Here is a 22772-nt window from a genome sequence, read left to right as displayed (position 1 = left end):
GTGTGGCATATTTGTCACAGTCACAGTCACACCGGGACAATAATCTCTACAAGCCGTCCATATAGCTTAGGACAGTTTGACCTGGAAGCTTGTCTCGGCCACTTTCCGTATGAAGTGTGCTTTTCCTGGTTCACGTCAGTGTCATCTCTACAATTGTGATACAAGGAGAACCCCTTTAATAGGAAAGGTTAAATGATATATGTTTATTTCATTATAGCAGAATATTTTAGTATATTTTCCAATCAGAAGTACTTGGAAATAAAAATATTGGACCACCTCCATTTAATTAAAGTATAGCATCACTTCAAGTCTATATAACATTATTTTATTATTATATCTGTATCATGTAATGGTAAGAAACACCTGTTACTCATCTTTTATCTCCAACTTTGTGAAAAGTTTGACATATTGCAAGAAAGCCAAGGAACAAGAGAGTTGGAGAGTTGAATTTAGGAAACTCAAAAGTGCAAAATATAACACCCAAAGAAACAATATTAATACTTCGCTTCCCTGCAGCCCATCTTTTCTCCCCTGGATGCTGTTGGATTATATGTATGTATGTATTCCTTGGGATGATTCTGAAGACCTAGTGTACATTAGATTTTGTTTCAGATCCTGATAAAATAAACACAAGGGGAGAAGTCATATACTGATCCCATGCAGTTAATCTGTGTATGATTCCTAGGAAACTGGTTGGGATATTTGGAGTAGGAAGGATCAATTCAAAGGGAGAGTTCCTTCAAGATCAGAATGTTCTAAAAGCAAAAACCCAAATCCTATGTATTTGTCATATTTTTACACAGGCGTTACCTTCAAGGAGTCATGTATGTGTGTGCATGTGTGCGTATGTGTGCTTGTGTGCACATTAGTGTGTGTCTGCATGTGTGTGTTTCTGTGCATATTTTGTGAATGAACAAATCATTTATTTGGCTGTGTTTATCGTTTTGTATAATCAAGGTCTATATGCAAACATTGACTATACTTCGGGACACGTGATGACCATTTGCACAGAACTTTAATCTTTAAAGGTCTTTGCTTTGAAATAACTTTTTACTTCAAAATTGTGAACATGCTTAATGTATAAAACCTTAACATTGTCTTGATATTTTATTCTTTTGTTTGAATATTTTGGAAAGAGCCTGAGATGAGACTGAGATCTATGTCTTTATTTGTCTAGTAAGTTATTATATACCTGTTAGTAGTGTGGTAGACTCTTGAATTCACTGTGTATGGACTAAATTCTCCAAAGCTGGAAATTCTTGTTTAATGTCTTTCAACATTATAATGAGCATAACTCATTTCTTTTATAAATGATTAGTGTTTTCCTCTAAAAAGAGGACAGGAAGGACAGACTCAGTGACAACAACTACCTAATATGCAATCACGTGTGGTTGTAACTCAAATAATACATATTAGTGTTCTGACTTAAATATGTAGATGGCTTCTTGGGAGTATGAAAGAGACTGGTTGTTTCTCCAGAGGCAGTAGTAGGGGAGATCTCTAAGGAGGAGGTGAGGAGTGCTTTACTGTCAGCTACAATCCAGGATTGTTCATGGAGTGCACAGTGCTGATGATGCTGGGCCATGCAGCTACTTCGAAATCTACCACTCAGCTCAGCTGAGAGAACTGAGGTGGGAGAAAGTATGGGCTAGGCTGAAGGTGTTGTAACAGAAGTTAGCCTCCATGTTATTGGCTACAACTCAGTCACATGATTTCATTTAACTATAAAGACAGCTGGGGTCTAAAACTGTAAACCCAGGAGGAAGAAGGAACCAATTAGCTTGCAGCCTTCTAGTCTTTGCCACAGGAGGGCATGACTGGTCTTCTAACTAAGGAACTATGTAAGCACTAGCAAGACACTTGCTCAGGACAAGTTAATTTGCCTGGTCAGGTCCCTATGAATGGCAGAGTACATTGTTTTCTGCCATTAGAAATGAGATTAGACTAGTAAAAGAACTTTTTTTTATTTAAAAAGAAAATCTATAAACCTGTCAGTGGTTGTGGTACTTGAAATTTAAGCAGAAACATTTATTGAGCACTTTTAATTCATGTTGAAGAGAGCAACACTTGATAATTTAGCTGACATGAAATATTTACTGTTTTAAGTGAAAATGTTTTATTCATACATTATTTTTAAGTTCAGGCAAAAATCTGTGATTATTTCTCTGGAAATTATACAGGAAAGGCTTTTCTGAGAGGGATGAAGGGAGGAGGGGCGAAGGGAGGAGGGGTGAAGGGAGGAGGGGTGAAGGTGAGGAGTATAAAGGTTTGAAATCACCCATCAACCCTACAACCCTGCTAAGCAAATGGATATTTATATACTCAATGGTTCTCTTCAGCACTTACTGTGGACTTTGTATTACATTGTGGAAATTAGGGAGTTACCATGTTGTATAAGCACCCTAATCTATTTAATATTTTAATATTTTAATACTCACAAAAGACTTATGAGGAAGTAGATACTATTTTCATTCCCATTTCATGGACAAGATAATTGAGACGTATAAGGATAAAATTGTTCTTCCATCTAGCAGATAGAAGAGGTGAGCTTTAGAACCAAATTGTCTTATCTTTTCAAGGCCAAGGCCTTAGCCATTGTTCTGTATGCCCTGAAACTGAGTCAAAATTGAGGATACAGGTATGTCACATAGGGAGTTCATAACTTTATGTACTAATCTTGTACTAATTTGGGGTTGTGTTTGGGGGTATTTTAGGATATAAGCAAGATTTTTCTGACCATAACATTTATTTGCTACACACAACTGACATTCTTTCCTATTTGTTAGTAAGACTGCCTCATATAGAGTATTTGTTCTGGTTGTTGTACCTGGCCTGACTCAGGTAACAACACACGCAGCTCCTGAATTGCCAGAAGCATGAGACATCCCTGGAGGAAAGAAAGGGGCTCTTGTCTTAGCCCAATCTCCGAGTGACCGTTTTTTGTCTCCTGCAGACAAGACGGTTCTTGTGGATACTGATCTCCCCGTGCTTAGATGCCTCTATGTGATGGGTACCTTAGAATTCCCTGTGGACAGAAGCAACGTTCTGAGTGTGGCGTGCTTACTCATTGCAGGAGGGGAGCTTAAAGTAGGTGAGTAAATGCTCTGGGATTGGATTGGGAGGGTAGGGATGGTCAAGTTCTGGAGAAAGCATTCTTGGCAATGGGAGGTAGCAGGAATCTGTTGCTGGCACAGGCTGGGGAAGCCTAAGGTTAGGGATGGATTTCTCAGGGGATGTTGAGATGTGGACAATGGGGACTTCTGGTTCTTCTTTTTCATTCTCTGTCCTCAATTCCCTTTTGTTGCCCTAGAGGGACTCTTAAAAAAGTCAGATAACCAGGGGCCAAACCTACCACAGACTCATACTGACTGTTCGACTTCAAGCAAAATCCTCAGGGGATTGCAAGAATCTGTAACATGTACAATAATGGACTCTACCACAGGGTCATGAGATGTATAAATAATCAGAGGCAGCTATTCACATGGTCTTATGTTAGGTGTTTGATATAAGACACCTTATGTTACTTTAATCAGTCAGGGTGTTCACATACAAATCAATAACATGAACTTTTTTTTTTTAGTATTTAAGCAAGCGAACAATTTACATAATTACGTGTTTGGAATGGTGTAAAATATTTTTCCTATGCTTTGCTGTAAAAGGCAGAGAGAAGGGGCTGTTCCCAGAATCCAGATTTTGTAAGTGTGTAAATGGTTATCAGACAGATGCCTGAGTGTTTGCATGTCAGGAACTCAACTGGCCCATGAGAGTGTCTTACAGGAATAAATACTCTAACCTGTCTCTTCTCACCAGGGTTGGGAGACAGAGAGCTCACCAGCTCTGCATTGAGAGGCCAGCACCACCCGGGGCATGGCACAGATTAGCGATGGCAGCTTAGGAACCTGGGCATCAGCAGAAGTTGTTCGGCCTAGTTGGCTTCCAGCTCTCAGAACAGACACGGTGCTCCCACCAGTAGAGCCAATAAGTCAACTGACTTACCTCATGCTGTTAGTCTTGGCAACGATCTTGTCAGCTGTAATCCCCGCTCTTTCTCCATGCACTGCCTCAAATACCTATTTTCCCACTATACACTTGTACAAGGTTTCTTTTGTTTTACCTTGGGTATTGGGACACTTAAGTCTCCTGCCTTTTAACGTGTTCCTTCATTAGGTTACTTTTGCTCATTTCTACTCTGGGAAACATCAGTATTCTGATATTCTCATTTCTGATTAAGACTATTCTCCCATTTGTTTAGCAGTCTCTAAAACACCCATCTAATCACTGATAGAAATATTTAATGAAATGAACTCTGCTTGTGTCAGCAAAAAAAAAAAAAAAAAAAAAAAGCATTTGAAGCCATCATCTTATGACTAGAGAGTTCTTCTTTTCAGGCTTCCGGGGTCACTTATAACTCATAACTTGCGGACTGAAATTTGCACCTTTGAAAGAAAGCGTCATCATGTCAGCCTCCAGTCTTGCTTTCGATATTTTGGATATTTTAAAATTATGTCTATTCCTAACTTGATTTTACCCATCACTAGATAATGGTGTATATTTTTTTCTCTTTTTTCCATCCATGTGTTCCAGGCCTAAAGGTTGCTTATTAGAACCCATCTGCCCACTCCTATGTGCGTTATGCCTGAAGGAAGACTTTCAACCCATCTGTCCACACCTACGGAAATCCCAACATGAGGGAGATAATATGTCTAGTTAGTAAACAAACTTAATAGATGTGGACATTGACACAGCATACTGCCAGAGCATATCTGCCCAGTGATACCATTTGATCCAAATCCTAACAGTGTAGAATTCTAGTTCTTGGTGGTTAAGATTCTGAGGCAGTAGATGCTGGCCAAAGATATCATCTGACTTGTAGATTCATAGAATGCTACACTTGGAAGTAAATTGGAGATCAAAGTTGCCTCATGAACATCAGAGTCAGGTACATTATTTTCCCAGTGCTTGTCTCACTAGAACACATGTGTGAGCAGAAGGTGTAGCAGCTAAAGAAACAGGAAAGACAACTGACCATTGTGCTCTAGATGCTGTTATTATAGTGACTGATAAATGCATCATGAGCAAAAAATGTAATAATAACAATGAACACCCCCCACAATATGTATTTATTTGAAAATATTTAGTTTTAGCCATGTATATTAGTGTGTGTCTTTGTGTAGGAATGTGCTTTTGGAGTCCAGAAGAGGGTCTCAGGCACCTTCTGCCACTGGAGTAGAGCGACAGTGATATAGGCAGTCGTGAGCCTTCTGATTAGGAGTGTTGGGTAACTAACTCAGGTCCTCTGTACTAGTCATTGGAATTCTTAACTGCAGGGCCATCTGTCCAGCCAGCGTGCATATCTTAAGAGATGGTGAGATGGCTTCATTTTATAACCTGGACAACCTTTATCTATTCTTTAACAACTTACCTTTTGGCTTTAGCTTTTCTTTTATAAAATGTTTATTACACATTTATTCATTACATATGGGTGTTTATATGTGTGTGTGTATGTGTGTGTGTGTGTGTGTGTGTGTGTGTGTGTGTGTGTGTGTGTGTGTGATAGGCAGAGGGGGGCATTTAGTTTTGTGCATGTCATACTTCACCTGTGGAGGTTTATGGACAACTCGTAGAAGCTGGTTCTCTCTGTCCACCATGTGGGTTATGGATCCTGGGAATTGAACTGAACTCAGAAGGTTATCAAGCCTAGTGGTACTGGTGGCAGGCCCCACTTCAACATGCTCCCAAGTTTCATTAAATATGCCACGTACTAGAAGTTCATAGCTATGAACCATGAGTAACATATAGAATTACTTTCATGAATGACATTCCTAGATGAAGAAGTAAAGAAATTAAGCAAAAAAGAGGAACCAAATCCTCTATTGTGATGATTTTCCAGTTCTGTTTATACATTTATTGTTTCTTCCTTTTCTTCCCCTTTCTCTTTTATATGTTTTTCTTTTATTGAGTGATCACCTCAGTGCCGGGCATTGCTTTTCCACTGAGTATTTCTCAGGGATAAGGAGAGAAAGCATCCTTGTGTTTTTTTTTTTTTTTTAATTTGTTTTCTTGGGAAAACAAAGAGATTTACAGAAATGATACATTTAGATGACAGAGTGTGTTCTGAAGGAAACTAAGGACATACTCTGGGGAGGTCTAGGTTCCCTGTTGGCCATTAGAAGTTGGGTGGTTATAACGAGTAGTCAAAAGGGTCATGCAACCTCCGTTCAAAGAGATCAGAAGGATCTAGACCTACAGTGATTGGGAAAGATATCCTCAGCCTTGATGAACATCTCGTGCAAAAGGCTTGAGGCAGGACATTGCGTTGCAGGGTGGGAGGTGGAAGGGCAGCAGCTGGACTAAAGAACAGTGTAAATTAAGTTTCAAATTCTACTCTAGAAATTCACTGTACAGCTTCCATAACATTCTCCAAAAGTATTTGTTAGCTGGGAGTCTTTGCGACTGTAGAGAGCATCCCTTCACAGTTTTCATGAGGAAATTGATATTGGCATGTTTTTCTTTTATATTTCAAAATCTTGTATTTGGTAAAGCACAAAACCATGAGCAGCCTCTCTCACATTTTTTTTAATCCTCCCTTCCCAACTTTTAGCAACTCAGCCTCTCTTAGGAACACTTTCCTGTGTCTATTAATAGAGGGCATTTGGTATCTTATTTCTGGTATATTCTGCCTGTTATTCTTCCCCTTACTACATTCTCTTTACTAATATAATGCATTAGTTTTCAGGTATCCTCTTTGTTACATTACAGTGTTTAAGGTATGTTGGAAAACTTGTTATCCGCAGCTTCTGATAACGTGTGGACTGGTATACGGGGGAATATAGAGGAATATATGGAGTAGACCAAGGTCTACCTTGTTTAATGGTGCGTTTTCACCCCTTAGAACACATAGTGCTCACATGTCTACATCTTTGAGGCAGGAATCATAGTGTTAATGCTGAAATGACCATGATGCACTCCTGTAAGAAAGGAATTGAGCAAGTAGGAAAACAGGAAAAAGTTGGTGACCCAACTTCAGTTTTTACAATCTGTCTTGGACCAATTAAAAATGCCAACACATCTTTGGTTTGTTGAGTGCATTGACTAATCTGTGTGTGTTTGCACAGGAGCACCTGTCTGGGCCTGTTTCCATTTATGTATTCACGTAAATGAGGAATTGCACCAATTCATTTACATGTGTTCCTTGTATCATAGTTATCATTGATGTTAGCATGTTATTGGCACAAATGTTCAACTCACTAGGGACTTTATGCTTTTAAAAGTGCATGTGAATTTTTTTGGGGGGTAATACTTTGTACAATGACTTCGGAGGTGGATAATCTGGAATAGCATATCTACTCAAATTACTGTCAAAATACTGAAAGAAAAGAATATATTTTATTATGCATAAGTAATACGGAATATTGGTTTTTGTATGAATAGAAAATTTATATAAATATATATATATATATATTTTGTTTCATACAAATACATTGAGTAATATATATTCTAATATGCATTGGTGGACACCAGACATGCAGCTCTAATAATTTTTGAATATGAACAAATTCCATAAATGAGCAAGGTACACTTGCACACATTTGTGAACTGAGGACACAGTATTTTATCGTTTCTCTGGCTTGTCATAGCCAAGTCATGCAATGGACTGCCTAGTTACTCAGTAGATTATGCTAAGAACTTAGACTTCTATCCTGAAACTAGTCACACATTTTTTAGAGCCATTTATCAGTGCTACCTCACTGTTGCAGCCAGAAGCCTGAGGCCATAGTTAGCATCTGGCTTTGATTGTCAGGAAATGAAGCACTAGGTGTATGGAAACTTCTGTCATTGCTTCCAGGATTGGAGCTTCCTCAATCCCAAGGAAGCAAATCTTCATAGTTTACTGCCTTCCAAACTGGATGTTCTGCAAGACTCACTGGGTGATTAGGTAATAAGAAACAAACAAACCCAAGAAAACTATAGATTATATCCTTCAGCCTAAAGCCATGATATCATTGAACAAACAGAGAGTCATGTGCTTGATTGCTAAAAGCAATATATCAGGGATTAGAGAGAGATCTCAATGGTTAAGTGTTGCTTTTGCAGAGGACCTAGTTCAATTCTGAGCACCCACATGGTGTCCCACAACCACCTGTAAGTCTAGATCCAGGAGATAAGACCAGAAATAGCATAACTACTCAAACTACTATCAAAGTACTAAAAAGTATATTAACATTTTATTGTATAAGTTTTAAGATAAGATTTGCCATAGGAATCTTGATATGTGTATGAATAGAAAATTTATATAAATGTATATACTTCCTTTCATCCAAATAAACTGAGTAATATATATTCTAATAAGCATTGTTGGGCACCAGACACACAGCTCATGCACATGAAGGCAAAACCCTCATTTATATAAAATAATATATCAGGTTAAAATAAATACTAATGTCTTCCTTCAAGCAAATACACTTCTAATGGCTAAGTGTGCTGCATGTATTTCCACAAAGACATGGTTTAGGAGAACTAAAGTGGACCAGACATCAGCCAATCAGACTTTACACTAACAGATTTCTAATTCAGGTAATGGTTGGCTAAAATATTTTAAAGTAACATGGAAGATATATACTTTCTAAACCCTATATTTAAAACTTTGTGTTTTATAAGTGTAGGAAGCATGACATTCCACTTTTGTTCTTGAAGAGTCCTAAAAGGGCCAAATATCTAAACATTAAATAATATAAGTTTTGGGGCTGGAGAGATGGTTCAGCGGTTAAGAGCACTGACTGCTCTTCCAGAGGTCCTGAGTTCAATTCCCAGCAACCACATGGTGGCTCACTACCATCTATAATGGGATCCGATGCCCTCTTCTGGTGTGTCTGAAGACAGCTACAGTTATACATTAAATAAATAATAAATAATAAAAAATAATAAAGGTTGTGAGAGAACAGATCTTTAGGGTTCAGCCTCTACCTTAGAGAACCTGACCTCAGGTTGAACTCAAGTTAACTAAAGGCCAGTACCTAGCACCAGTATCCATGTTATCCCCCCACAAATCTGCCCCTCTAAGTTACAAGCCCGTCTCTACATTTCACTTGCTAACAACTACCAATCAGGAAATGAACAGAAGTTAAGTTTATGGTTTGGCTCTCAGCACCAGCCAATTATGTTAAAGGCCATAATGCCCCCAATCAGATGCATGCCAGGCTAGATAACCCGTTCTCGCCTCTATAAATGCTTGCCCGAAACTAGACTTGGGACTGCACCCTCCCATTTCGCTGCGGCAGACACAACGGTGTGGCCCAAGGCTGAGCTTGTAAATAAAGACTCTAGTGCGATTGCGCTGGCGCCACCTTGGTGGTCCTTTGGGGCTTTCGAACAGGCAAACAGTCTTAAGATAAGATTTGCCATAGAAAATACTATTTCTAAATGGATACCACTTTTCACAAACATTGCATTATCTTTACATTTTTATTAATGCCTTATTAATCAAAACTAGTAAACCTAAAGAATCTTCTAATCTGTTCAATATCTCTAATATTGAAAGACTTCAAAATCAGTATTTTAGAGTGTATGGCAGTTTCTTAACTCGCAAGGAAAAGAAAACAGGCAAAAGGCGCTATGTTACAGTGTTTAAAATTTTGAGCTAAAATACGCTTATGTTGTTAAAGCCAAGAAGGGCCACTTCACCCGGACTTAACTGACAGGAAGATCTGAGTAAAGCCATGCGGACTGTAAGGAGGTCAGCGAGTAAGGGCTAGGAGTGGTTTTCCAGGCAGAGGTGGGGAAGCACGTGTTTGGGGACTTAACTGTGGCTGAGCTAAGGAGCACACTAGAAAGCGGGAGAAGAGGGGATTGTTCTACATGAACAGAAAACACAGGCAATGCTTCTCCTTGTTGGTCAATTCAAAGCACTTACAAAACATTTACCATTATTTATAAATACCAAGCCGAAGAACTTTGAGGATGTATTCCTCTTTGTTCATACCGAATTCTAAATCTTCAGTTCAGGTCCCTGAAAATACAAGAGGTTCGGCCACTTTCACGGACTGGAATTCAGGAGCGCAGTCGATTCTTAGAAAAACTATTAGAGTGAAGCCGGCTGTGGATGGAAAATGGAGGATTGGGAAGAATGAAAAGGACTGTGAAGGGAAAGATCTGAAAGATTAGGGAATAACCTTGAATGCATTCGTTGATTCCAAGGTGCCGGCAATCACATTGATAGGGTATGCGTAAGTGTAAACGAGCCTCATACTTGATTCCATCACGGATAGTTAATAAAATAATAAAAGGTCCCCTTCCATTTTTATATGTTTTAAATTCATGGATTCTATTTGTACCATATCCCCCAAATCAATAATGGTTATCCTTGGTATCCAGAACTTATGTTCTTCGGTCTCCCCAGGTGATTTTAACATCTGGAACCAATTCTCTTTCCATTGCCCACCATCATGCTAAGTAATGGCAACTATGTCTCCCTTAGTCCTACATGTACACACACACACACACACACACACACACACACACACACACACACACACGCCCTAGAATGGCATTTATTTTATCTAAGCCCAATGCCACTGCCTAATAGCTATGTGAGTTATAACTAGTTACTTTAACTCTTCTTGCTTCCGTTTTCTCATGGAATCTCTGCAGTTTTCACTGAAGACCTTTAACGACGCAGGGACATCGTGTATGTGAAAATATCAGCAGCGTCTCCCAATATATACACTTCAGGTTTCAAAGCACCTTTACAAACTGAAGCCAAGATCCATGTACCTCATCCAGGACACTGTGTCTCAGCGCTAGCTACTCTTATTTGCTGGTAGCATGTATCCTGAGGAGAGCACACCACCTCTGTTGGCGAGCCTGAGACTACATTGAGGATGGCAGGCGCCCAAAAGCTGCCCTCTCACCAGCTTTTACAAATCCAGAGGCACCTTGTTGTAATGTTAGAATATCGCGCATTTCCTGCTCCTGTCCCTGCCCGGTTCTCAATTAGTCTTGGGCTCCATCTTTTTCCCTCTCCCATCTTAACAAAAAGAATTCAAACTCTGGTCTCTTCAGATTCTCAAAGATCACGGCAGGCTGACTAATTTTGCCCAGATTTTCTGCGAAGGCTCCACATGTGCTGGAGTTTGGGGTTGCATAATTGATTTAATCTCCGATTTTAGAGCAACGCGCACAACTCTTTGTGGGGCTCAGCATACATTTCTCTAGGGCAAAAAGCGTCCTACTTTTCCTCTCTGGTATCTGTTTACTGCTAGGTCTCCCCCCGACCCCCCATCTCACCCCCCACCAAGGCTTTTCCCTCTGAAATAAATGAAATCTCAGTTGGAAAACAGCTTACTGGACAGACTTATAACAGCGAGATAAGAGCCACGCCGAGTGCATTTGCTTAACGGTCTCCTGTTCTTTGCCTCCTTTCTTCTTTGGGCTGAGATACTCTTGTTTCTAGGCTAAGGCACTGTGGCATCTATACAGACCAGGAGCTTGCCTTAGTGTTGTAGCGGAAACACCTAAGCCATGAGTCCCACTGATTTTTCTTGAGTTGTGTCCTGCCCGGATTGATTTGTCTCTCAGCATCTTGCTATTGACACAGTAATGGCTGGAGAGAACGATCCCAGGAGATAGGAATATAGCAAACCCTGAACTTACACCATGAGCACAGAAAGTGCCAGCAGGGGTGTGGGAGGAATGCTTTTATGCTGCCTGAGCCAAAAAGGCTAACCAAAATGACAAGTAGGTAATTTTGACTTTACCAGTTATTCTATACCGTATCTCTCAGTCCCCCAACCCCCATTTCCTTTGTTGTTGTTTTCTGGGAACTGGTAAACTGAAAAAATCTTACTTGACGGTAGAAAATTCTGGTGAGGACGCTTCCATAAAATATAGAGTTTGAGGAGGACTTTTCTACTGGTTAGTTTTTCAACAATTGATTCTGTAAGAATAGCATAACTTTCCTAGGTCATGTGCACAAATAAATAATGTTAGCAAGTCCCTCAGCTTTTATTAAATTGTTAAGAACACAGCAGAAGAGGATGTTAGACACAAGTCCCATCTGCTGAGTGTCCTAGCCTTATGCTTTTTGTATCCCAATGATGCTAACAGAACTTATGCAAAGCCATTTATTCCTGGCTTACTAAACCACCAACTGAAGTCTTACACATTGCTACTTGGATAGATTAGGTAAATACCAGTCCTTATTATATGTGGATATTTATACTGAAGCAAGAATCATACTTCTCAGGTGTGTAGGGAGCATTACATGCTAAAACCATGTGGAGGAGACAATAATTCACACAACCTTGGTCACTGTATTAGCCAAGATTTGCTGTAATAATGGTCTTTAATAAATAACCTTCAAGTCTTAGTGGTTTGTAAAATGAGGATTCATATTAGACGGGGTTGAACTTGGCTTCAGTCTGCATGCTATTCTCAGGGGTTTTCTAAATGTATCTTCACTTAGATACCCAAAGATGTGAGGAATTCTATGATAGAGAAGAGACGTGTGGAATAGCTGGCACAGCTAGCTGACACCTGCCATTTCTACCTCATTTTATCCAAAGTTTACTAATTCGAAGCATTTTACCAAATCTTCCTGGATAGTAGGAGGCAGTAAAGTGTGCTCTTGGCCAGTCTATGGTGAGAAGTAACAGACAGCCGGTGAAGAGTGACCCAGCCTCCTTCAGAGAGGCATGTGCAACCCCATGCTTTCTGCAGTCACTTCGTTTATGTGACCAGTGTCCTTCCCCATACAGTGGTATCATAGCATTTACTCTGGGGTCTCTCTGTATTTCAAATTATCTTGTTTTGGATGATGCACTTTGTTTTCTTAACAGGTACTATGGAAAACCCCTTAGGAAAAGACCAAAGACTTCTGATACTCCTTAGAGCCTCAGAAGAAGTCTTCTGTGACCGTTTTGACGGAATACGTGTTGACCCTGGAACAATTGGTAAGAGTTAAGCATCGTGTATGTTACTATAACCTGTGTGTAATGGGTGTGTCTATGTTTTTGCATGAGAGGCTGATAGAAAGAGACAGAGAGACCGAGACAGAGAGGCAGAGGAGTTCCGTTTATCAGACAGCGGCTGAATTCTGCACAGTTTATATTTACTCTTTGATGTATTAGATATCCAAAGTCCATTTATAGATACCATAACTGTGACCCTGAGTTGATAAACTATATATGTGTGATGGCCATGAAAACATTCACTACTGACAACATTTTCCTCCTACTGTCACAGTGTCATAGTATCAAATCCTAAATTCTTCTACATGAGAGTACTAAGACTGGAATATCTTGTGCAGACACATACGAATGTTTCCAAATCAAAGAGCGGTGCTATACAGGGATTATTTACTTTGTAAAAGGGAAATTTCTATGTATGAAGCAGTTTCCCTTTCTTTTTTATTTATTTTTTAATCTCTCTCTCTTTTTTAAAGATTTATTCATTTATTATATATAAGTACACTGTAGCTGTCTTCAGATACACCAGAAGAGGGAATCGGATCTCTTTACACATGGTTGTGAGCCATCATGTGGTTGCTGGGAATTGAACTCAGGACCTCTGGAAGAGTAGTCGGTGCTCTTAATCGCTGAGCCATCTCTCCAGCCCCCTCTTTTTTTTTTTTTTTTTTTTTTTTTTTACAGTCCAGACTTTTCATCCATTTCAAAACTAGGTCCCTCGTAACCTATTTATTTATCGTCCTTATAGGAGGACAGTTGAAACGAGTCAGGTCAGAGTCATTTCCTATGTTTTTCAGTACTATGTTGTCATATAGCCCAGATGACTGTGTTACTGTCAAGAGCTAGGATAATCATTTTATTGGATTTCCCTTTAGATGAACAGCTATCTCTATCTATCTCTATCTATCTATCTATCTATCTATCCATCCATCCATCTATCATCTATGCCTTCACATGAGAATTATGAACGTTATGGGATACATATTCAGATATTGTGGGGTTTGTTGACTTAGTTTCAAAATACCTAATAATTTCTGTATAAAATGTTGAAATGCTTAATAACTAACTTTTTCCTACGGATTCTGTTTATTTTATTATTTCCATGACATGGGTAGAAGAATTTTAACTTTTCACAGTAGACGAAGAAGGACTATACTTGGAACACTTGATTCGATCCCATTGTTCAGTGTGTGTGGTAGTCACATTAGTTGAAACTTTCTGATGGGAGTCCACACTACAGAGTGTGCTGACCCTGGCCCCAGCCACATGCTTCAACAAATGAATGTCCTTATAATTTTTACTGATAGCAATTAAAACAAAGAATACCCAATTCACAGAAGACTTAGCTTCTATGACATCATAAGCAGATGGCAGGTTTTATTCATTGTAAGTAGTTTATTACCTTCTTGGAACAACTAAGAAACAGAATCATTTTACAGTTAACCTTTGAGAATGGAAATAACCAGGAAATCTGCCTTTTTAGTTAATTGAATTTTCCGGATAATTTAGATTTTAAAGATATGATTTTTTTGTAACAAACATTGTTGTTGGAAATTTCTCTAAATCATCCCAGGATTCCTTTTGTCTAGGTACTTAGCCCATGGTGAGTAAAAGGTGATTTTAGTTTTGTTGTTTGCTATTTTATGACACGTGTTTATGAAAGTATATTATGAAGACCTGATTCTAGGGTGTGTTCTGAAAATAAAGTTCATCTGCATCTATTAATCCTTACTTTATTTTCTAGGAAATCTGTCTAAATTAGAGTTTAGAAGAAATTGCATACATTGGCACAAACACTTAATTAAGGTTTCATTAATTATGCTCTTACTATTTTGGGTCACATTGCAAATCCAAGGCACATTGTTGTTATCTCAATGATATTGTTATGCATTTTTCTTCCTGCATTTTTAATAAAATATTATGAACATTTAGCTTGCTAAATTAGTGACAATGTTTCTACATATGTAGGGCTATTTACATAATCCATTTGAGTGCAGGGTAAATTAAAACTTGTAGTTAGATGTACATGTTTATAGACACATATTTTTCATCTAGATTTATCTAAGTGAAATAAATGGAAACACATAATTACTTTTTTCCTACTGCTTGAGTGCATGGTCACTGTTTTTGGAAAACTATAGACTATGAGAAATTAAACTTAATGTGGTTGAAAATGGCCATGAAATATTTTTGAATCTCAAAAAGGCAAGAAGAGATACAGTCTGACTGTCCCTGGTAAAACTATAATTTGTGAGTCTAAAATAAAACAGAATATCTGTTCATGTTTCCCCTGATTATCTATAGTAAGACAAAATATTAAGTTTTAGTACTGAAAGCAATGGTAATAAAGAGCACCAAGAGCCCATCCTCGGGAAATAGAACAAGTCTTGCCACTTGGAAAATGTAGTATAAGTCATAAAATACCAAAACCGACTGACTTCCAGGAGATCACAAAAGTCCTGAAGTCATCTTAATGGCAGACAGACTCTAATATGTGCTGGTTAGCCATTAGATGGTGTATTTCTCAGTTTTTAGAGTGTCATTATCTGATATAGGTTTACTTTCTCTGTAGGTCTTTGAGTTATATTTTACCTGTTATAATAGAAATATTTGTTTTTTCAAAGATAAGGTAGACACTCTTAGATATGGATTATATGTTGCATAGTTTGTGTAAAAGATCTGAAACACAAGATGGAAGTGTTTTCTGAGTGATTTGTTGATTCTTTAACTTTTCAGGAGTTTATGGGAAACTTCGCCTTCACAGCGCATATCCTAAGAAATCCTGGGTACACCTTGGAGCTGACATTGCCCTGGGAAATGAGAGGTAAGGAGAGAGTTGGAGACCTTCATTTCTTGTTATTGTTTCACTTGGCTCTCTGTGGTGTGGGGTTGTGAAATGAAATGCTAAATATCATTCAAAAATAAGTTGAAAAGTGGGGTTACTTGGAAAAAAACACGTAACACATCATAAAATGGTGAAATGTACGAAATCTAGGGAAAGAAAACTATGTACTAAGAGTAGTTTTAGGTCATGTGTGCTCCTGTAGAAGTATGAGTTTTGAGAGTTAAGACAAGGAGTAAAGTTGAAAATGTAACAGCAAGACTTGACAAGGCACCATTTAGAGACACTGGCAGAAATCATTGTGGGATGGAGTAGAAGAAGAGGAAGAATGGATCCACCATTGCCTTGAACTAAAAAGACCGCATGGAACACAATCTACAGGGACCTACTAGTGCTAGTAAGACATGATGAAAACAACAGGACATGACTTCCTAGAAGCACAGATCAGAAAATAGAAAGCTCTCATCCATAAAGGCCCTAACTAATAAGAAGCCAGGGTATCCTAGATGCACAGAACGCATGAAAATCAAGGATGACCAAAATGTGAATGCTTCACTCCTTCTTTAAAAGGGGAACAAGAATACCCTTGGCAGGGAATAGAGAGGCAAAGTTTAGAAAAGAGGCAGAAGGAACACCCATTCAGAGCCTGCCCCACATGCAGCCCATACATACACAGCCACCAAACTAGATAAGATGGATGAAGCAAAGAAGTGCAGGCCGACAGGAAGCGGATGTAGATCTCTACTGAGAGACACAGCCAGAATACAGCAAATACATAGGCGAATGCCAGCAGCAAACCACTGAACTGAAAACGGGACCCCCGTTGAAGGAATCAGAGAAAGGACTGGAAGAGCTTGAAGGGGTTTGAGACGCCATATGAACAACAATGCCAACCAACCAGAGCTTCCAGGGACTAAGCCACTACCCAAAGATTATACATGGACTGACCCTGGACTCTGACCTCATAGGTAGCAATGAATATCCTAGTAAGAGCACCAGTGGAAGGGGAAGCCCTTGGTCCTGCCAAGACTGAACCCCAGTGAACGTGATTGTTGGGGGTAGGGGCGGCACGGGGAGGATGGGGAGGGAACACCCATATAGAAGGGAAGGGATGTTGGCCCGGAACAGTCTAGATGTAAATAAGAAATACTCAAGTTAGTAAAGAAGAAAAAAAAAAAAAAAAAAAGAAGCCAGGGTATCTCCAACAGACAGGATAACAAAAGCCCTAACTTCAGCTATGTACTCCCTGGTGGGATTTCTTCGGCAGTTATCTTTTTAATTTTTAAGGTTCCTTTATCATTTTCATATATATACATATATATATATATAACATCATTATATATAATCATATATACATATACATATATATTCTGTGTGTATGTGAATGTACGTATATTTGTGTATGTAAGTCCACATACCTATTTAGTTTGAGCATAGTGCCCAGAGGAGGTTGTTATAGGTTTTTGTTATAGATAAATGGATATTAAGAAGATTGTGTGTAGGGGAGTGGGCAGGGGGACCACTCTCTTCAAGGCAATGGGGAGGAGGATGGCATAAAGGACTGTTGGATAAGGGACTGGGAGAGGAGGGAACATTTGGAATGTAAATAAATAAAACCATTAAATAAAAAAAGATTGATCATAGCATTATATGGTCCTGATGTTACAGAAAGAAAATTAATTTAATAAAAAACATGGGTCTAGAAGCTTGTTAGAATCTAAAATCCAAAGAACATGGAGTTTTAATGACAGAAGAAGAAGGGTGCTTCAACTCAAGAAAAAAGAGAATGTGTGTGTGTGCGTGTGTATGTGTGTGTATGTACGTATGTATGTATGTGTGTATATACACATACATATATATGGAATATAATATATACATATGTTTCACACATATATGAATAAATCAATCCATTCTATATTTATATTTATTCTATATAATATATTCTGTATTTATAGTATATATATTCCCATTTAAATCTCTCTGAAATATATGAGTGGGGTTATTATCAACATTTTATTTAACTGGAGTCACAAAAGTCAAAGAAGTGTTACAAAGCTAGAAGTTCTTATGGCTGAATATTTCCCAGTGCATCTAATTCCACTGCTTATGTTCTAAAACTTAGAAATTTTAAAAGCTAGCATTTCCTAGAATCATTCTCACAGAGGAATGTTTTAATGAAATTATATTTTAAAAGTGTAAGTATCATAGAATACTGGTTTTCTGTGTCATATAGCTGTTTTCTTCAAATTGAAACATTCCCTCTTGGAAGGAGGAGGAAGATTCATAAAATTCAGAAAGTTTGCCAGGCAGGGAATATCATACCTGTAATTCTGGTAAGCAACCAGTGAGGCAGGATCATCATGAATTCAAGGCCAGCCTCGGTTATGTAGTGAGTTCTTGGCTGCAGAATGAGAGTCTGTACTAAATCATTATCTAGAACGTTCATGAGTCTCAGGGTACTCCTGGGACGTGAAAGCATCATGGGGGCCATTTTGCAGGGTTACTTTAGAGGTAGTAATTGCTAGAAGAGACTGTTAGCTGAAGCTTCCTGGTTTCCCCCAAGAAACTCTAGTAACTGGGTGTGTGCTTTAATTAGTTGTCAGCCCACACTGGGAAGGCTTTTCAGTGATAGAGCCCACTTTGAGTCACCCTTGTTGCTGTCCTACCTGTGGTCTTGTAAGTGACCATAAGTACTTCACTGGTTATACAGCTAGATATGGGTTGACTCTTATTTGGTCTCTCCCTGGTACTCTGAGTGGGGTGCATAAGCATTTGTTCATGTATTTCTAGGAAAACATATAATATATGAATCTCCTTTCTCTTCAAACTTAATAAGAGAACTTGACACATAAACCTTGTCTGTACACAGTTGATTCATTTTATAAGTACAGTCAACGAGGAAACCTCCAGGAAAGTCGTTCTCTCTCATTTAGCAAACTTGTTTTCAGTTCCTGCTCACTCAGCCAATGTAGAGTCAGTGAGATTCCTTGAAGAATCTTCTTACTGTATGTCATTTGTAAACTTACCTTCTCGTTACTCCTCACTGGACTTGGTTATGTTTGAAACCTTTGGAGAGAAAGATGAACCAAATGGTCATTTTGTAATTAGAGTAAATCACAACAGACTGCATAAAGTCGAAGAGTTTGTTCTTAAACAATTCCGCCCATCTTATGTATGCACAGCCCATGGCTTAGGCAGCCATAGGCACATGTTCTCTGAAACTAAGTGGTTACTCTTCTAGCTAATCTTAAGATATTTGTATTTCATTCTATCTGTTCGTTGACTTTTAAGCAGACAAATACTAGATCTGGCCTGAGCTTTGATCTGATGGAAAATGATTGCTTTTGCCGAGTTGGAGGCCAGAGAAGATGGCAAAGATCTTTAAGAGATGATAGCAATATTTTAGTTTTTCAGGGAACCCGTGATATTGTCTTAGATAATGTGGTGTGTGTGTGTGTGTGTGTGTGTGTGTGTGTGTGTGTGTGTGTGATAGAGAGACAGTGAGAGAGGGACGTGAGTGGAGGGAGGGAAGGGGGAAGAAAGGTGGGAGAGAGAGAGAGAGAGAGAGAGAGAGAGAGAGCTGTTGGTGAGAGGGGAATGAGACAGGAAGCATGCTAATATTGCCCCTAAGTACCAGGAAGCAGAGAGAATATTATGAAGACTCTTTTGCAAATTTTATTTGTTTGCTTTCTGATTAATCATATCATTCTCTCCTTCTCTCTCTCTCACACTTTCTCCCTCTCTCAGACATTACATAGGCTTTATTCTGTCTCTTTGTCTTACAACCCCGTTTTTCAAATGTTTGTTTTTAGCTGACAAGTGAAAACATTGAATGTTTAATGTGTTTGGAATCATGTTTTGAAGCCTGTATGTCATGCAAAGACTAAATAGAGTAAATTAGCATATGAGGTATCTCATCTCACATGCTTTTGTTGTTGCTGGTGGTGGTGGTGAGAAAGGAGTGAAGTCTGTGTTCTCAGCAGCTTTTGAGTAAGATGTTCGCCCAAATCAGCATGACCTAACATGTGTTCCCTGAACTTTTTACTCCTCTCTGCAATCCACACTTTAGGCTTTGCACATAAATGAGATCAGATGGTGTTTCTGGCTGCTTCACTCCTTCACGTAGCATAACATCAACCTATGCTGTTCAGACGGCAGCGCTTCCTTCTGCTTGAGGCCTCGACCCTCTTCTACTGTGCGTATGTGTCTCCTTTCTCTTCCTTTTTACAAATTAATGAGCTTATTTATTTGCATCCCAAATGCTGAACTCTTCCAGGTCCTCCTTCACAAGGTTCTTCCCCTCTTCCCTTCCCCTTCACCTCTGAGAGGGTGCCCCACCCTGTATCCCCCTCACCACGGGGTATCAAGTCTCTACAGGATTAGGTACATCCTCTCCCACTGAGGCTTGACAAGGTGGCCCTCTGCTACACATACTAGTATACAGGTGCCTGTAGTAGGTAGGGAACTTAATGAGCAAAGAGGTGCAAGTGTCCTTTAAATCACGGATTTCACTTTCTATAGGTATTTCTGGTGGGATTGCTATGATAGTCCTTTTTAATTTTCAAGGTTCCTCCATCCTTTTACACACACACATACACACACACACACACACACACACACACACATATATATTCAAATATAACAGTATAACATATTTTTATATGTGTGTATGTGCAAATATTTGTGATATACATATATATATATTTCCACACATCTATTTAATTGGAGCACAATGCCCAGAGGAGGGTAGTAGAGGTCCTTCTTTGTCACTCTCCATCTATTCCTTTAAGTCAGTGTCTCTGAACTGAACCTGAAGCTCTGGAAGTCAGGAAGTTCCAGCTGTACCCCTACTTTAACCTCCCTTGGAGTTGGAGGTAACAGGCATGCGGGAGACACCTGGCTTATCACCCAGGGTCTGAACTCTGGTCTCAATGGCGGAGCCATACCTCTAGCCCCTTTATACTATTTTCTACAATAGCTACACCAATTTGAATCCGCCTTCCTCTGCCTTCTTATCCTTCTTATTTAATGCTTCTTTTTTTTTTTTTATAACATCTGTTTTAGCGGGCTTGGATTGGTTCGAGTAGTTTATGATTATGGTCTCTCATCTACAGAGAACTCACTTACTAAAGAGCAAATAACCATTCATTACGTTATTGTGTACCCAGGACCTAGACCTTTAATCTGAACAGCACGATAGATAATATCTGCTCTGTTGGTTCTTGCGCTTTGCAGATATCATATGCTTGGAATACCTTTTTTTCTCTCTTCCAAGCACTATGCGCAAGGCCTTCTGTGGCAATCTTAGTACTTTCAAACTCAGACAAGAATGGTTTCAGATGTATATCATTACATCTTGCAGATTCAACCATTATGTCTTAATTTAGCACTTAATGCCTTCATCAGCAAAACCATTATAACATTAGCTTACAGTGTAAAATTCTAATCTTACATTATAAAATATATCTAGAGAATAATTTAAGACCTAACACATTAATATAAATGCTAATGTTTCTGTATACCTTTGGCTTAGCATTTGCTGATGGCTACATCTTGCGTAGCCACAAAACATTGCTGTGGTTCTCAATACGTGGTATTAAGCTATTTAACTTGGGTGTGCTCTGTCTGTGTAAGACAGAGGAAATATTGTTATTGGTTTGGTATAATCTGTAGCATCTGATAAAAGCATAGCAGAGGTATCTAATTCATATCTGCTCCTTGAATTTATCTGTAGAAGTTAGAACATGTTAGCCCAACTGTATATTTTCCAATATATTAGAATTTTGCCTCAAGTTAAAGTTAAGTTAATTTACATATGATTCAAAATTTATTACTTCCATAACTCTGTTTCTGTATCAGAGTATAGAGTTGGTAGCTCTTTTCCCACTTTCTAACAATTATTGATCTTATGTGCAAGCCCTTAAACTCATAGTAGAGCACTATGTCCTAACCTCATATGAACAACTCTTCCACGGAGGTCAAGGACTTGACTTTTATAATAAGGGGAAAGCATACTCTGCAAAGAGAAAGGCTTGATATAAACTTATAACTTACTAAATGTATAACTTTGGTAACTTACCCTCTTGAGTCATAGTTTCTTCTGTAATTATGAGAGTAATAGTGCCTAGCTAATCTAATAATTATACAAATTAAATGAATGTAAATTTTTAATGAACGTAAAGTTTTTTAAGCTCAATTTCTGACACAAAGTCAGCCTGGAGACAGGCAATCTAGCTTCTGTCAGAGATGTGAAATGAATATTTCTTGGTGGATTTTGGACTGGTGCTAATCCAGAGCCCCACTTCTGTCCCCACACTCTTGCACTTCTCCTTTTTGACATCATTTTTTTTAATACTTAAGAATAGCTTCTCCCTCTGCTATAGGCTGCCCATAATCTCAGAGGGATTGTACTTTAGCCAGGTTCACAATCTGAGGGTTCATTCCATCCGGGGAGGGATTTTACAGACATATGTAGCCTGTGCTGAGCGTCTCACTAGAACAGCTAATGAGAATAACTAATGGGGCACAGTATAAGGAAGAATAGAGTTTCAGAAGATGAACGCTTTCCCGGTATGAGGGAGAAGGAGGTCCGATAGGCAAATAATATACCGTAGTTTCTCAAGATACTTACATCTCACTATGGAACTCAGTTTCTCCAGCAGCCTCTGAAAATTCCCATTGCACTCCAGCGGCATGGATGAAAAGTGTTAACACAGGAATTAGGAGTAGAATTTTCACTCCTATGTTTGTAGCATTCAGAGTCTGTGGCTACTCCTGATTCTTGAGGGAACTTGTGTGTTTTGAGACTGGTTAAACATATCTACTTTCATTATGAGTCTCCATTCGTGTCTAGCTTTATTCACTGAAATTATAGGTGTACTCATAAGAATGTTTGATGCATAGTTGAAAAACTGTTAAATTAAACTTACAAAATACTTGTTCTTTATCATCTGATTGGTGTTCTCTGG

The 22772-nt window shown here is 38.7% G+C and overlaps 1 protein-coding gene across 1 annotated transcript in view; it reads left to right on the top strand.

The window, feature by feature from the left end:
• Positions 1–22772, top strand: part of Pkhd1 (PKHD1 ciliary IPT domain containing fibrocystin/polyductin) — a 457519-nt gene that overhangs the window by 295063 nt on the left and 139684 nt on the right. The window contains exons 52-54 of the mRNA XM_032899487.1: positions 2954–3091; positions 12834–12947; positions 15699–15786. Of these exons, the coding sequence (XP_032755378.1) occupies positions 2954–3091; positions 12834–12947; positions 15699–15786 (340 nt within the window). The remainder of the gene's footprint in view (positions 1–2953; positions 3092–12833; positions 12948–15698; positions 15787–22772) is intronic.

This window comes from Rattus rattus, chromosome 4 (assembly GCF_011064425.1).
Source record: "Rattus rattus isolate New Zealand chromosome 4, Rrattus_CSIRO_v1, whole genome shotgun sequence".
Taxonomy (NCBI): Eukaryota; Metazoa; Chordata; class Mammalia; order Rodentia; family Muridae; genus Rattus; species Rattus rattus.
The sequence above is the reverse complement of the archived record's forward strand: the minus strand, read 5'-3'. Positions and strand labels throughout refer to the sequence as shown.